General features: G+C 42.0%; 1 protein-coding gene across 2 annotated transcripts in view; it reads right to left on the bottom strand.

Annotated features, from left to right (window-relative positions):
• The window catches only part of NAAT1 (Nutrient Amino Acid Transporter 1), a 108,286-nt gene that overhangs the window by 35,076 nt on the left and 55,607 nt on the right, over nt 1–17,603 (bottom strand). For both annotated transcript variants that reach the window (XM_067150129.2, XM_067150130.2), the window contains exons 6-7: nt 10,409–10,679; nt 4,129–4,232 (exon numbers count right to left, since the gene is read on the bottom strand). In XM_067150129.2, coding sequence (XP_067006230.2) covers nt 4,129–4,232; nt 10,409–10,679 — 375 coding nt within the window. The remainder of the gene's footprint in view (nt 1–4,128; nt 4,233–10,408; nt 10,680–17,603) is intronic.

Raw genomic sequence — 17,603 nt, 5'->3', positions numbered from 1 at the left:
TCAAATTTACTTCAATGATTAAATCATGCACCTTTTGTTAAATTTTCATTCGAAATTTGGGCGCTAAATAGTCCTCGACTTGTAAGTACTCCTTTCGTCAGTTATGGCATAAATTATTATTATTAATTTCATTCATTCATTCATTTCTCGATTTAATTTGACCTGGTCTACCTTTCTTCGTCAACTCATGGTGTCATCCGACTCTGATGGTATTAGGTTGGTTTGCCTTTCATTTTCACACCTCCCATGGCATTTTCTTTTACGATACATTCTTTCTTTGAAGGTCAGCCCCCTCCCCCTTTCTACTACGATTAGTGTTACGATCTCGATGTATTTCCCCTAAGAGGAATACACTTGTGACCTGCAACGGCAAATTCGTGCTCTTTGTAACGTTCATAGCACCAAGGGGAGTTTTGGCAATGCGCAATGCGAGCTGCGTGCATCGACACAGAGTAGGCGCTCGCTGCTGTGCTGTGCTGCCTGCTTACCCAGGGGCTCCAGATCTCATCATAGTTGGGACAGGCCCACAGAAGAATTTTCAACACCAATGTGTCATATCCGCACAAGATCCTAGTCTTTTCAAGGACCAGGAAAAATTTATACACTACTTACAACGTAGGTATCAACATGATCTGTCAATGATTTCATAATGAATTTCTGTAAGTGGCACTAACATAAATTTGGATAAATTTATTTATTACTATTCACTGTATACCAATCAATCAATCAATCAATCAATCAATCAATCAATCAATCAATCAATCAATCAATCAATCAATCAATACTGATCTGCATTTAGGGCAGTCGCCCAGGTGGCAGATTCCCTATCTGTTGTTTTCCTAGCCTTTTCCTAAATGATTTCAAAGAAACTGGAAATTTATTGAACATCTCCCTTGGTAAGTTATTCCAATCCCTAACTCCCCTTCCTATAAATGAATATTTTCCCCAGTTTGTCCCCTTGAATACCAACTTTATCTTCGTATTGTGATCTTTCCTACTTTTATAAACGCCACTAAACTTATTCGTCTACTAATGTCATTCCACGCCATCTCTCCGCTGACAGCTTGGAACATACCACTTAGTCGAGCAGCTCTCCTTCTCTCAGTTCTTCCCAGGCCAAACTTTGCAACATTTTTGTAACGATACTCTTTTGTCGGAAATCACCAAGAACAAATCGAACTGCTTTTCTTTGGATTTTTTTCCAATTCTTGAATCAGGTAATCCTGGTGAGGGTCCCATACACTGGAACCATACTCTAGTTGGGGTCTTACCAGAGACTTCTATGCCCTCTCCTTTACATCCTTACTACAACCCCTAAACATCCTCATAACCATGTGCAGAGATCTGTACCCTTAATTTACAATCCCATTTATGTGATTACCCCAATGAAGATTTCCTTATATTAACACCTAGATACTTACAATGTTCCCCAAAAGGAACTTTCATCCCATCAACGCAGTAATTAAAACGGAGAGGTCTTTTCCTATTTGTGAAACTCACAACCTGACTTTTAACCCCATTTATCAACATACCATTGCCTGCTGTCCATCTCACAACATTTTCGAGGTCACGTTGCAGTTGCTCACAATCTTGTAACTTAGGCTATTTATTACTCTCTACAGAATAACATCATCCGCAAAAAGCCTTACCTCTGATTCCACTCCTTTACTCATATAATTTATATATGTAAGAAAACATAAAGGTCCGATAATACTGCGTTGAGGAATTCCCCTCTTAATTATTACAGGGTCAGATAAAGCTTCACCTACTCTAATTCTCCGAGATCTATTTTCTAGAAATATAGCAACCCATTCAGTCACTCTTTTGTCTAGTCCAATCGCACTCACAGAATAGGACATACTATTAAGGAATATCTTAATTTAAAATACAATTTTCCTGGAAAACTAACGAAGATATCAAAATTGTTGTTACAACTATGCTGAATTTTGTTTATGACCATTTCCTACTACCTTCATTTTCAGAAGAGCAAGGCACGTTATCTGGAAAATGACTGGATAAAACAAATGCGAAAGTATTCAATTTTACTTATATTTGTACTATTTACAGACTTTGAGAAAATAATTCATAACTTAGAATTTTTTCATGATTAAGATATTTTTGAAAAAATGAAGGGAAACTCTAAACACAGGACCAATAATATTTCCTTGCGTTTCAAAGTGTGCATTCCTCTCTGAATATACCTCACTTCAAATCTACTTCAGTGGTTAGCTCAGCTCATGTACCTTTTGTTGAATGTTCATTCGTTCATTTATATGTTTCAGGATATTTTACTTCATGATTGTAATCGCTATATCTTGTAAAATGAGCTCAGTTATCGATGTGTATAAATTTTCATCACAATTGCTACAATGGTTTCGTTGGAACAGAAGCAATCTGTTATGTAGGAGAGCTAGAGCAATTGTAAGAGGCCTGAACTGCTAACGGTCTTGAGAGATGAAGCCTTCTCGCTGTCAACCACTTATAGTATATATAAATACAACCGCGCTTATTGTAAAGGCCAACAAGGCCGCATTGTGTTGGAAGAAATACAGAGAGAAACCTCCTTGTGAACGAAGTTTAATTAGTTCCTTAATAGATTTACCCGGGTACTTCAGATTATGAAAGACCGGGCGAGTTGGCCGTGCGGTTAGGGGCGCGCAGCTGTGAGCCTACCTCGACGATATTATGCTTGGGAGGACTGAAAAGTCTTGAATTTCCACTTTGCTTTGTCCATACATCAAGCGGTATGACTGATGTTATCGGAGAGCCCCTTTGTTAAACTCTTTAAAACTATATCACTCTGGCCAGCACGATAATCCCCCTGTGGGTAGGGGCAGTGGACTACATCCACGGTATTCCTTGCCTGCAATAAGAGGTTACTGTAAGGGAGACTCTTTGAGGATCTCATCTTGGGAGCGTAGGCGGGCAACGATGGGGCATTGCTGACATTGCTTCCACTTCCAAAGCCTCCTCGCTTTCATATTTCCTATCGCCTCCCTTGGTCAACTCTTGTTTGTTTCCGAGCCTGACGGTATTATGTTTGTTTATCATGCTCGTCCTGGTCCTTTCCTTTCTTCTGCCGAAACCTTCACTCTCCGAAGTGTATGCGTTCTTCCATTTAGTGTTAAGAGAGAATGGTTGCCCAGTTTTACTTCCTCTTAAAACAATAATGGCCGTGCTGTTAGGGGCGCGCAACTGTGAGCCCGCATCGGGAGATAACAGGTTCGAACCCCACTGTCGGCAGCCCTGAAGATGGTTTTCCGTGGTTTCCCATTTTTACACCCGGCAAATGCTAGGACTGTACCTTAATTAAGGCCGCTTCCTTCCCATTCCTAGGCCGTTCCTGCCCCATCGTCATTATAAGACCTACCTGTGTCGGTGTGACGTGAAGCAAAAGTAATAATGTTCGAGAGTTCCTAGGCAGATGGACAACCAAGAAACATTCTTCAGATCTTTTAGCGTCCTCTACGGACTTTGGATAACATGTTAAAATTCGTCAGCGTTGCAATAATGTATAATAATAATATAAGAAAACGGTCTCTCATTGAAATTTCTTAAAAAGCAAAGATTCATTCCAGGACAGCATTGTTGAATGCCAGATTTTCAGAACGTGTTTCCATATGATATGTCCGTCTCCAAACTATTCTCTTCATGCTCTCTTACACAATACATAAATATGCACTCCGTGGTGAAGTTTATTAGAACGACTGATTACCCTCTCGCATGCCAACAATGCGACTTCTTTCAAACACAGTACGATGACTGCACGCTAATGTGACATCCTAATGGATTAAAGAGACCACTGGTAAAATCTAACACTGACACTTTGATCATTCGCTATCACGTATTACTGTTAATAATTTCAACTGTGATGGAAAACTGTGAAACTCAATACTTATAATGGCTCCTTAATCGTCTTCAGATAATTTAAGAGGAGTGGTGTAATCATTGGAAAAGCTATTCATTTATTAACTTAAACTTAAAGGTTAATGCGGATACGTCATACCTACAGTTCCTACTCCCACATCATTCCAGAAGTCAGGACATGTGAACCTTTGGGTTAACAACGGATTTGACTAAATAAACAGAAACTCTTTAATCAAATGTACTTATAGTTAGTGGGCTCACCTGTAGATTTTGTGGCTGAAGTTGTTGTATGATGAGTACACGATCAGTGAACCAAAGCACACGTTGAGAGAGAAGAATGCTTGAGAGACCGCCGCGTACCACACCTGGAACAGTGTTGTTGATATACAGTATATTATGAGATAAATAAAACGCAAATCATTCATCGAAATAATAACAAATAATAATTAATAAAAATAAATAGCAATAAAAAGCAAAGATTCGTTCCAGGACAGCATTGTTCAATGCCAGATTTTCAGAACGTTTTCCCATGTGACATGTCCGTCTGGGTTATGAATTTTGTCCTGCATGAGATCGTTTACGTGTAGGTAAATCTATAGATAGGTGTCTGGCGTATTTAAGTGCCTTGAAATACCACTGGACTGAGCTGGGATCGAATTTGGGCTCAAAACACCAGCACTCTACAGTCTGAGTTCAATCAACAATCGGTTATGCGCGCGCGGCTGTGAGCTTGCATCCGGGAGATAGTGGGTTCGAATCCCACTGTCGTCAGCCCTGAAGATGGTTTTCCGTGGTTTCCCATTTTCACACCAGGCAAATGCTGGGGCTGTACCTTAATTAACGCCACGGCCGCTTCCTTCCAACTCCTAGGCTTTCCTATCCCATCGTCGCCATAAGACCTATCTGTGTCTGTGCGACGTAAATCCAATAGCAATTAACAATCTCGTATACTCATTTCGTGAAATCTGTTAATCTATGTGGATGTGGTATCTACTTGAGGCTAGGGGTGATAAAGAAGCACCAGTGCCTTATATTAAATAAACTCCCGATATTCATCTGGAACTGAAAAGAGCACTATGGAAAGCTACTTCTAGAAGAACTAATAATGAGGTTCTCTGCTCAGTTTTATGGTGACGACCGCTTCTTCTGTGTTCGTTTCGGCTCCCAAAGAGGTAGCCACGTCATCGCGTGCTGGAATTCTGGAAGGAATTTATAACGTCACGTAGGTTTCCTCCACAGCTTATAAACATGCTATGAGCGCATGCGTGGTGATAAATCACGCGTTGTGCTACCAGACTTACAGAACACAGTAGTATTTTAGCACGAAGCACCACTTCTCAGTTGTCTCCTGTGAGCATTAGTGCTCACCGGTCAAGTCACTCAACTTTTCGTAAATTCTTGATATAACTGGGGATCGAACCTGGGATAAAGGCGTGTAGAACTATGATATTAACCTCTAAGCTGCTGTAGGCGAACACTCGGAGAATAAATACTAGTACATGAAAGAAAGAGGACGAATGGGTAACTTAAGGCTATTGTGGTTCTGTTCATGACCAATACATGACCTTAAATCTGTTCCATTTCTGTTTTCAACCCGCCCATGAACTTAAAACTATTCTAAGATCTGTTTTCAACCAGTTCATTTTTTTTCTAATTCGTTCACAACCATTGCTTACCTCAAAATATATTCTGGTTCAGTTCACTACAGGTCCTTGACATTAAATCTATTCTAGGTTATTTTTTCTCGACCAGTGTATGAGCTAAAATCCATTGTTGTTCTATTCAGTCTTACATGACCTCAAATGTAGTTCTGTTGACAACCAATACTAACTTCAAATCTATTATAGTTCGATTTGATACCTATCCATCACTTTAAATTTACACTGCCTGACAAAAGGAATGGAAGGTCCCAGAAGAAATAGTCAAATGCCAGTGTAACTTAGTACACGTACCCACCATTGGCGGGTATGTTAATTATTAGAGTTGCAGTTCTCTGTGACAGATAGAACGTCCACCAAAATGCATTAGTGTTGTTAGTGTTTAGTGTTGTTACCAGGCCTGGTAGGGTATATCACGTGCGTGAAGAGCCCCAGATGTTGAGTGATCAGATCACTGGTAAGGACACGAGGATGCCGCGTACTCGTGTGAGACAGCATTATCAGAACCTGATAGAGTTTGAAAAGGGTATCATTGTGGGTATCCATTTGACCAGCTGGTTGAATCGTGCAATATCCAGATTTGTGGGGCATTCGGATGTTACAGTGGCCCGATATTGGACTGCATGGAACGTGAGGGCAAGCACACTCGTCGTCAAGGTTCAGGTCGACCACGTCTGACCACGAGAAGGGAGGGTCGCCTTATTGTGCAGAGAGCACATTGTAACCCTTCACATCTGCGATTGCCATCCGAGAACAAGTAGTGGGATCCCTGCAATATTATGTGTCGTCACGCACCATTGGTTGGAGATTAGCAGTAGCCGGACTAGGGAATTGCCGTCCCATACGTAGGCTACCGTTAACACCACATTACAAACGGCTGAATTCGGAGTGGTGCCGTGACCGGGAAACATATACTGCTGATGAATGTCATCGCATTGTGTTCAGCGATGAATCGCGGTTCTGCACTACCCCGGATGACCATCGCCTGCGAATATAGCGGAGACCTGGGAAGAGGTACAATTCTTCTAATGTTTTGGAGAGGTAGAGTGGTGTTACTACTGGTGGGAGCAATTATTCCAAAATTCCTTTAGTATCGTGAGTAGCCTCGCGATTCCAGGCAAGCGCCGAATATCTGGTAACCACTAGACTCCAACGCGCGGTGATCATTGCGTGGAGGGCCGACTATCCATATTACACTTTATTCTTTTGTTAATAGCTAGGCTCCATCCAGCAGTTATCACTGCAGGAGGGAGCTATTATCTATATTATTACAAACTCTTAGTATTATCGTGAGTTGCCCCACGATTCCCTGGTAATCACCGAATTTATAGTAAACACCAGGCTCCGTCGGGCAGTGATCACTGCAAGGAGGGCCACTATACCTATCACAGCATGTTTATTAATTATAACAGTGTATTAGATTGATTTATTCACCACTAACAGCACAAGGTCTAAGTTGGAGGTGAGCTCTGTGGACTCTTTGGAAATAAATACAGTGGTGTTACTCCTCGAGTCATAGTACGGGGAGCCATTGTGTATGACTTCAGGTTACGGCTGGTAGTGACTGAGGGAACTCTGGTTGCACAACGGTACGTCACGGACATCCTACGTCCTCATGTGTTGCCTCTCATGAGACAGTATCGTTCTGCCATTTTTCAACAGGGCCATGCTCGTCCAGACACGGCATGTGTCTCTCTGAACTGTCTGCGTGATGTTGAGGTACTCCCGTGGCCAGCAAGATCCCCAGATCTGCCCCCGATAGAACATGTGTGGGACCAGCTCTGACATCAACTCTATACCAATGCCAGTATCCAGGATATCACGGACCATTTACAACATATTGTCTCAGGAGAGGATAAAACAGCTTTATGACAACCTTCCCAATAGAATCAGTGCATGCATCCAGGCCAGAGGGGATCCAACGTCATACTGATAAGTGGGCTCCAACTGCCAAGTTCTTCGTAAATTTAACTCGATTTTGTAATCACTAACTTCCGCATACTCTCTCAATACATGAGGTTCCATTTCGTTTCCTCCTCACCTCCTGGGTGCTTCAATATTTTTTGTCAGGTAGTGTATTCGAACTCTGTTCTCAACAAGTCCATAACATTAAACCTTTCCTTGTTCTGTTCTTAACCAGTCCATGATTTTAAAACTGTTCTAGTTTTGTTCTCAACCAGTCCATGACTTCAGCTCTAATCTAGTTCAGTTAGCTACCTGTCCATGCACTTGAATTTATTCTAATTGTGTGCTCATTCCATGGCCTTAAATCTGGTCTAGTTGTGTTTACTACATGCCTGTGACCTCATATGTATCCTTGTTCTGCTGTTCTCAACCGATCCATGACCTCATATCTATTGTAATTCTGTTCTAAACTAGTCCATGGCCTCAAATCTGATCTAGGTCTGTTCACTACATGCCTATTACTTCAAATCTATTCTAGTTCTGTAGAAAAACAGTTCGTGAATTACTTCATAAACGTTAAGATTGTATAAAAAAGTGATCCAAAGAGTGAAATACATAGAAAGACAAGCAATAAGGACATAATATAACGGCAAGGGATCCCTAGAAGTATTATGTTAAATGAGTAAGTGACAGTAACGGCAGAAATATCAACTAAAAGGAAAACGAGTGGGGCACTTCGTTGATGGGAGTATATATTAAAGCCATAAGAACATAAAGAGAAGAAGTGTATTTCAAGCAATAAAGATACTGAAGGGGTGTACCTACTGAATAAACGGAAACGAGGATAATCCGAGAGAAAATATACTGATGGGAAATTGATAGGTAAAAACTGAGAATGAACTTTACACTCTTGTCAAGTTATTCAGAGAGAATGGAAAACACAAGGGGCAACAGGGAAGCTGTGTAATACTCTCCAAGGAAAAGAAATCTAATGCTTATTAAAAGAGAGAAAATTCTTGTAGCTACTGTATATACAAGGGGTATCTTAGAATTTATAATCTAGTTAAATTGTAGGAAATATCTCAAAAGTATAAGATTGTCTAGTTTTTAGATATACACCCAAGAACGATTTTTTAATATACCGGTGTGTAATTCTATTTTTTAATAATCCTTTGTAACATTTTTTTAGTTAAAATATATTTTGTATAATAAATAAATCACTTCATGTATTAATAATTACTACAATAAATTAACACTCCTCAGTGTCTGGTAATCCGTGATTGTGAGAGATTCGTTTATTCATTCATACTTTTTCTTATCTCTTCTAACTACACTATGAGATCTTACGGGATGCTACTTACACTTGGAGAAAGAAGTTTGTCTCAAACCGGGGTGAAGTACAATCTACGGATTGACATGATTAGAGAATGTTATTTACACTTGAAGAAAGGAGTTTATCTCAAACCGGGGTGAAATACCATCTACGGGATGTCATGTTTAGAGAATGTTACTTACACTTGAAGAAAGGAGTTTGTCTCAAACCGGGGTGAAGTACAATCTACGGGATGACATGATTAGATAATGTTACTTACACTTGAAGAAAGGAGTTTGCCTCAAACCCGATGTGAAATACAATCTACGGGATGACATGATTAGAGAATGTTACTTACACTTGAAGAAAGGATTTTGTCTCAAACCGGGGTGAAGTACAATTTACGGGATCACATGATTAGATAATGTTACTTACACTTGAAGAAAGGAGTTTGTCTCAAACCGGGGTGAAATACAATCTACGGGATGACATGATTAGAGAATGTTACTTACACTTGAAGAAAGGATTTTGTCTCAAACCGGGGTGAAGTACAATCTTCGGGATGACATGATTAGAGAATGTTACTTACACTTGAAGAAAGGATTTTTTCTCAAACCGGGGTGAAGCACAATCTACGGGATGACATGATTAGAGAATGTTACTTACACTTGAAGAAAGGAGTTTGTCTCAAACCGGGGTGAAATACAATCTACGGGATGACATGATTAGAGAATGTTACTTACACTTGAAGATAGGATTTTGTCTCAAACCGGGGTGAAGTACAATCTACGAATGACATGATTAGATAATGTTACTTACACTTGAAGAAAGGAGTTTGTCTCAAACCGGGGTAAAATACAATCTACGGGATGACATGATTAGAGAATGTTACTTACACTTGAAGAAAGGATTTTGTCTCAAACCGGGGTGAAGTACAATCTACGGGATGACCTGATTAGAGAATGTTACTTGCACTTGAAGAAAGGATTTTGTCTGAAACCGGGGTGAAGTACAATCTACGGGATGTCATGTTTAGAGAATGTTACTTACACTTGAAGAAAGGAGTTTGTTTCAAACCGGGGTGAAGTACAATCTACGGGATGACATGATTAGAGAATGTTACTTACACTTGAAGAAAGAAGTTTGTCTCAAACCGGGGTGAAGTACAATCTACGGGATGTCACGTTTAGAGAATGTTACTTACACTTGAAGAAAGGAGTTTGTCTCAAACCGGGGTGAAGTACAATCTACGGAATGTCATGTTTAGAGAATGTTACTTACACTTGAAGAAAGGAGTTTGTCTCAAACCGGGGTGAAATACAATCTACGGGATGACATGATTAGAGAATGTTACTTACACTTGAAGAAAGGATTTTGTCTCAAACCGGGGTGAAGTACAATCTACGGAATGTCATGTTTAGAGAATGTTACTTACACTTGAAGAAAGGATTTTGTCTCAAACCGGGGTGAAGTACAATCTACGGGATGACATGATTAGAGAATGTTACTTACACTTGAAGAAAGGATTTTGTCTCAAACCGGGGTGAAGTACAATCTACGGGATGTCATGTTTAGAGAATGTTACTTACACTTAGGGAAAGAAGTTTGTCCCAAACCGGGGTGAAGTACAATATACGTGATGACATGATTAGAGAATGTTACTTACACTTGGGGAAAGAAGTTTGTCCCAAACCGGGGTGATGAAGTACAATATGCCATCTCCCGCTCCAGGTAGGGTTGCCCCTCTGACGAGCAATGCTATAAGCACCACGTAGGGGAAGAGCGCCAAGAAATAGGCTGCCTTTCCGGAGCTCTTCACTCCACGGACAGTAACTAGGTAGACGAGGATCCAGGACAGCAGCAGGCACAGTGTGAGCCGCCATTCAGGTACTCCTATACCATCCTCGATATTGGCCGGCTCGTTCAGGACGAAGCGCCTGAAATAAAAATATAGTGTGAAAGTTTATGACCTGTGAAATTTGGGTTGTTGCGTCGTTTACGTTTCAAGGTGCATTGCCAATTAATAAATTTATATTATAGACCGGGTGAGTCTGCAAAGTGTTTCCCCCAAATAACTCATAAGCCGTTAAAGATATCAAAAATCTACTTTTACTTTTAGTAATGTTACCAAGGGACTCGCATTCGAACCTGCAGTACTTTTCTACAGTGTCACTCTTACGAGATATTGGTACAAACTTTAGTTTTAAAAACAAATCTATGCATTTTTTAGACCTGCGATTAGAGTACTGACACTGCAAATCAGGCGTGCGATTATTTCCAACATTCTAGTACTAGTCATCGAGAAAATGCAATGTCTTCAAACGTGCTACATTGATCAATCACGTGCCACGCTACTCAAATGAGTTCTTTCACCTTATTCTGACAGCTACAATGAGTCTCACGTACGAGTTGGCCAACCGCGCGTCAGATCTGGCCGCGGTAGCCAGAGATCTTACTCCCGAGCTCAGATAAAATAATTACCCACAAACTTCGTAATGATTCAGGTTCTCACAATTACAATTAAAATAAACACGTATATTACCATAGGATATGTTGGAAATGCCCTCCTGCATCAACACGATTCTGGCACATTTTTTAGGATTTTTTCATGCTCATCACTTCAGCTTCAGAAATACAGTTAATTTCTTTTCTGATATTTTCTTTGATTTCTTATAATCTGTGCAGGTTTGACCTATACACTTTATTTTTCAAACCACCTCATAAATAAAAATCACATGATGTCATATGCGGGGACCGTGTGGACCATAACCCCCCAAATAATTACTCTATCTTCAAAAATTTCCTGAACAAAATTTAAAGAATCTTCGGCTGTATGTGCGGTGGAAGAGTCTTGCTGGAAATATCCAGATCCGCATTCAGTATCGGTCAGTTGTTCAAAGAATGGTGTGAGTTTGTCAATCCTGTAACGTTATGCATTAATGGTACCAGCAAAAATCATCGGCCCTATTATCCTGTATGCATTTACCGCACACCATACCCAGATTTTCTCCTTATGTAATGAGTTTTCCTGCACAACATCGGGTTTCTCTGTGCTGCAATACTGTGTCGAAATATGGCCTTGTGAACAGCACCATGATTCGTCAGAGAATTTGGATCAATTGGCCCATCAATAACGTTCTTAAACGTTCAGTTACAGAAATTTACCCCATTCGCATTATCATGTGGTAGCAATTTGTGGACAACAGTGATTTTGTGTGGTTTCCATTTTAAGAGTTTGGTAGCTCAGCACGCTGAACTCATTGACATTGTTGTTTCCTGTGAAAGCCATAGCAGCGATTTTTGAGGAGAATGTTGTGATCGTTCTCCAGCTTGAGCTGGTTGCTCCTCAGTAAGCACGCGCTGTTTTATCCTTCACTTTTAGCTGATTCACCCTGTATTTACAAAGTAGGATCCGTAAGTTCGGTGACTGCGTGTAGCCGGTAGGCCAAGAGCATATTATGCTAGGGTCAGAAAGTAAGTTTTCATGATTTGTGGGTGGACTGGCATAATTTATCAAGTGGGGGTGTCCGATATACAGTACTCTATTTCCAACTTCTTTGAAATATTTTTTAAGAGTAGGTGTAATACTAATATCAAATCTACCACCTGAGTGACATCCCTAAATGCAGATCAGTAGCGGCTGATTGATTAAACCGGCACGGGGCAACTTGTATACCCGACAGTTTGTAATTACATCGATAGATGGCGCACAGTTGCACAAGTCGGTGACACGGAACCTTGGCACAGTGACGGTTGCAAAATGTCGAAGTCACTAGTCTTGGCAGGAGGTCTGCACAGTGATCCCCGTTCTGCAGGCAAACAACGAAACTTGTCAACATTCACAGGAGGACAGTGTTTGCTGACGGAAATAACGTGATGTCTGTCCAACAAGTGCAAAACTCGTGCCATGAAAAGGTCGAGTGGGTGGGAAAAACAAAGAACGGTTGGCCGTACATCAACATCATATGTATTCTTTGATGCCGTTGATGAAATGGTACTGGAAAAAAAGACGTATTATTGTGAATAAATTGGAGATGTTGAACAAGCAGGGGGCCAGTTTCTGTTATAAAGGAAAGGAGACATTCACTTTACATTATGACTAGCTGTTACCCAAATTTCGCTCGCGAGGATTTTGTAATTTCATAAAAATTACTTGTTCCTCGGTACTGCACTAAGACATTATCTGTAAATCCCTAAAGTATAAAAACTCACCGAAAAATTGCATTTCATTTACCCCAGAACCTGTTTGTAAACCACGTTTTTGGCATTGTCTTTTGGGGCTAAGATGACCAGACTACTCGCAGACCTAAATCTGAAACACGGGACATTGAATTCTATGTGTGAGAAACAGTTCCCTTTTATGTCGAAAAGAAAGTTTTCTTTATTTCTAAAGGAGATTCCAAATACCAAGTTTCACGTCTGTAATATCTTCGTTTTTGAGATCCTCATAAAGAGAATTCAACTCCTTTTTCACTTATTTTCTTTATTCTTTATTCTTTATTATTATTATTATTATTATTATTATTATTATTATTATTATTATTATTATTATAATTATTATTATTATTATTATTACACTGACTGACAGAGCAAATGCAACACCAAGAAGGAGTGGTTCGAAAGGGATGAAAGTTGGGGGAAAAACAGAGACGGCACGGACGAATAATTGATGTTTACTTCAAACCGATATGCAGGTTACACAATGCGCACGGCATCGACTCAGTAGGATGTAGGACCACCGCGAGCGGCGATGCACGCAGAAACACGTCGAGGTACAGAGTCAATAAGAGTGCGGATGGTGTCCTGAGGGATGGTTCTCCATTCTCTGTCAACCATTTGCCACAGTTGGTCGTCCGTACGAGGCTGGGGCAGAGTTTGCAAACGGCGTCCAATGAGATCCCACACGTGTTCGATTGGTGAGAGATCCGGAGAGTACGCTGGCCACGGAAGCATCTGTACACCTCGTAGAGCCTGTTGGGAGATGCGAGCAGTGTGTGGGCGGGCATTATCCTGCTGAAACAGAGCATTGGGCAGCCCCTGAAGGTACGGGAGTGCCACCGGCCGCAGCACATGCTGCACGTAGCGGTGGGCATTTAACGTGCCTTGAATACGCACTAGAGGTGACGTGGAATCATACGCAATAGCGCCCCAAACCATGATGCCGCGTTGTCTAGCGGTAGGGCGCTCCACAGTTACTGACGGATTTGACCTTTCTCCACGCCGACGCCACACTCGTCTGCGGTGACTATCACTGACAGAACAGCAGAACAGGAGCGTGACTCATCGGAGAACACGACGTTCCGCCATTCCCTCATCCAAGTCGCTCTAGCCCGGCAGCATGCCAGGCGTGCACGTCTATGCTGTGGAGTCAATGGTAGTCTTCTGAGCGGACGCCGGGAGTGCAGGCCTCCTTCAACCAATCGACGGGAAATTGCTCTGGTCGATATTGGAACAGCCAGGGTGTCTTGCACATGCTGAAGAATGGCGGTTGACGTGGCGTGCGGGGCTGCCACCGCTTGGCGGCGGATGCGCCGATCCTCGCGTGCTGACGTCACTCGGGCTGCGCCTGGACCCCTCGCACGTGCCACATGTCCCTGCGCCAACCATCTTCGCCATAGGCGCTGCACCGTGGACACATCCCTATGGGTATCGGCTGCGATTTGACGAAGCGACCAACCTGCCCTTCTCAGCCCGATCACCATACCCCTCGTAAAGTCGTCTGTCTGCTGGAAATGCCTCCGTTGACGGCGGCCTGGCATTCTTAGCTATACACGTGTCCTGTGGCACACGACAACACGTTCTACAATGACTGTCGGCTGAGAAATCACGGTACGAAGTGGGCCATTCGCCAACGCCGTGTCCCATTTATCGTTCGCTACGTGCGCAGCACAGCGGCGCATTTCACATCATGAGCATACCTCAGTGACGTCAGTCTACCCTGCAATTGGCATAAAGTTCTGACCACTCCTTCTTGGTGTTGCATTTGCTCTGTCAGTCAGTGTATTATTATTATTATTATTATTATTATTATTATTATTATTATTTTTCTCCAGATCACATTAACCAAATACCCATTCGATCCACTGAATGAGAAAAATAACAATGTTCAACCTAAGCCACCAACTCCACAAACAGGAATTGACAAAATACACTACTAATAAAATAATAATACCATAAATAAATAATAATAAACAGAAATAGACAGAACAAACTACCAATAAAATTAATACTACCCGCAATAAATGATATTAGTAGTAATCATCCCAAACGTACTCCTTAGACATGCCATGAAGCCCGTCGGATACCCCGGAAACGTGACTCCTAAAGATAAGGTCACCACAGTAGTCATCCTCGGTACCTTCATGCCACGTTCATCGTCTCCCCTAAATACTCCTACTACTGTCCGGCCGCGTCATCACCCCTGGTGAGAAGAAGGCCGCCTTCCCGATGATGACACGACCGGCCCTATCCGTGAGGTCCTAATGAAGGCCTCACCAACCCTACCAGATGACAATGCTTTTTTTTCTCACCATTCCGTTGCGGCCATCCCCGATTTCACTTATTTTCGATCTCCAGCTTAAGTCGATTTTCCGAAAAAAAAGTACGTGTTTCTTTATTTTTAAAGGAGACTACAAATACCAATTTTCACGTCTGTAACATGTTACTTTTATGACATATAATGTAGATATACCCATTATAAAAACTGCCCCACTCCTTGGCTGAGTGGTCAGCGTTGAGGGCTTTGTTTCACAGGGTTCCGGCTTCGATTTCAGGCTAGGTCGGGGTTTTAAATCGCGTGTGATTAATTTTTCTGGCTCGGGGACAGGTTGTCTGTGTTTGTCCCAACATTCTCCTCTTCATATTGAACCATATTGGTCGTTGTCCAAGGGTCATGATTTTAGCCGGAGAGATCGAGTACATTCAAGACCACCTGGGAGATCCTTGTTTACTAATTTATTGCCTGGGAGAGGTTGAGTGTGTGCAGTTCTCGTGGGAAAGGAGCAGCTGAATAATTAGGAAATTTCTGGAAGCTCATAAGATAAATTTATTACCCCAGCCAAGCGCTTAATTTAGACACAGGACGCTACACACTTCACAAAGGTGGCGTGCCAACAAAGGATTTGGAGCGAAAAGGAAATTAATTTATATCTTAGAGTACAGTATAGATGCATTTAATCTGAGAAGAAAATTGCAACCTCCATAATTGGCACAAAATTTTGATATGCGACATGAGCCTAGTTACAAGTGCATATTGGAGATAAGTACTAGGCGCGCGCTATGCATATCAACCGCGGGCGGGAAGAGCTCGCGGGTAAATAATTAGCTTGGGTACGCGAGCCGTATTATAAATAGGCGGCTGAAGAGCGCTGGAGATCCACTCTCTGACTGTCAAGCTGTTGCGACGGCGTGATACAACTCCAAGCGGACATCGAGATTAAGAGCTGAGCGGCGAGCAGCTATCATCCAGCACAATCTATTGGGGAATGGAATTCCCCTCCACCGATCCAGCGAGAGCAGCGTCGCAGAGAACGAGAAAGGAGGACGGCAAGCTGTAGAAACGGAGCAGCCGTCAAGACATCGAGCATCGACGCGGGGACACCAGGAAGGCAAGCTCACCACGACACCGAAGAAGACACCTGACAACCTTCACGGAAGCTGCCGGAGAAGCCTTTACCAGCCAGCATGAATCCAGTAGTTCATCTAACTTTGCGGCTAGCAGTGGCAACCGTCAACATGAAATAAACTCCAGGGGTCCATAGAGAGCTGCCTCGCAATGTCTTCGGTACTTCCAGGTCAGACAGATCCAATTTATTCTAAGCATGGGATAGATCAAAATTAGAACTCAAGATGGCCGTCAGCCACGACAGTAGCTCTCCAATGTATATAATGATTTGTATAATGTAAATATGCACAGACCTCGAACTCAGGGCAGTAGGGTAGATAGTAGATTGTATATTTTCCACTTGTATAAATTTTTGTTTCCTTTTCGTGGCATCTTTTACGTCTTGGTCATGTTAGCTAGATCTCTTAGTCAGTTACGGCCGTTTCGGCAGCAGTGTAGATTTTCATTGGTGGTCGTACGTAATTTTTACAAACTGGAGACTTACTCCTTGACTTGCATGAGTTAGCGTGGCTGGGTGTGTGAGCCATCGCGCTGGAGATGTAGATGCGCTAAATATATAGCCTATTGCACGCATTGACATTATGTGACTTCGCGCTGTTGAATGGTGTATAATTAAGGTATGTTCATTACGCCTTATTGTGGCCAGGAAATTGTAGTGCCAGGGGATTGTACCCTTATGTAATGATGGAGAAGCCCTGTGGAGGCAGATATGAGAGAATGATATTTACGTCTTAGCCATATGAAGGCAGATATGAGATGATGATTATGTAATTTCGGCACTATGGATGTGAGATGTACGTAAGAGTAGACGGAGACTTGATGTACGGGCTAGGAATTCCCTGTAATCGAACAGCTGTGTGCATCAGATAGGGTGGCATGGCTAACACTCTCCTAGGTGATTTATGTGAGTCAAGGAAGTCAAGTTTGACGTCACAGGCAAGGATTTTGTATCTCGCTGTCTGCGTTTTTTTCCTTAAGTGGTCTGAAGGGGAGTCGCCCTTGACCTTGGCCTTGTGAATGGCTGCCTGCTAAGACCGCATTCTGTTTGTATGGCCGTGTTCTTCTTAGATTTGCCACTTGTTCTTTCTGCTACCAAATGTTGGAACTGTAATTTTGACGGCTTTATTTATTAGTTTATGTATCTTAGTTATGCTGGAGTATGAGCTTTCATCCAGTCCAGGCCTTGTACAGAGTAGTTTTGTTGTAAGTAGATCATGCGGTTCGAGGTTCTGTGACA

Source organism: Anabrus simplex, chromosome 6 (assembly GCF_040414725.1).
Source record: "Anabrus simplex isolate iqAnaSimp1 chromosome 6, ASM4041472v1, whole genome shotgun sequence".
NCBI lineage: Eukaryota > Metazoa > Arthropoda > Insecta > Orthoptera > Tettigoniidae > Anabrus > Anabrus simplex.
Note: the sequence above shows the minus strand (reverse complement) of the source record. Positions and strands in the feature narration are given on the sequence as shown.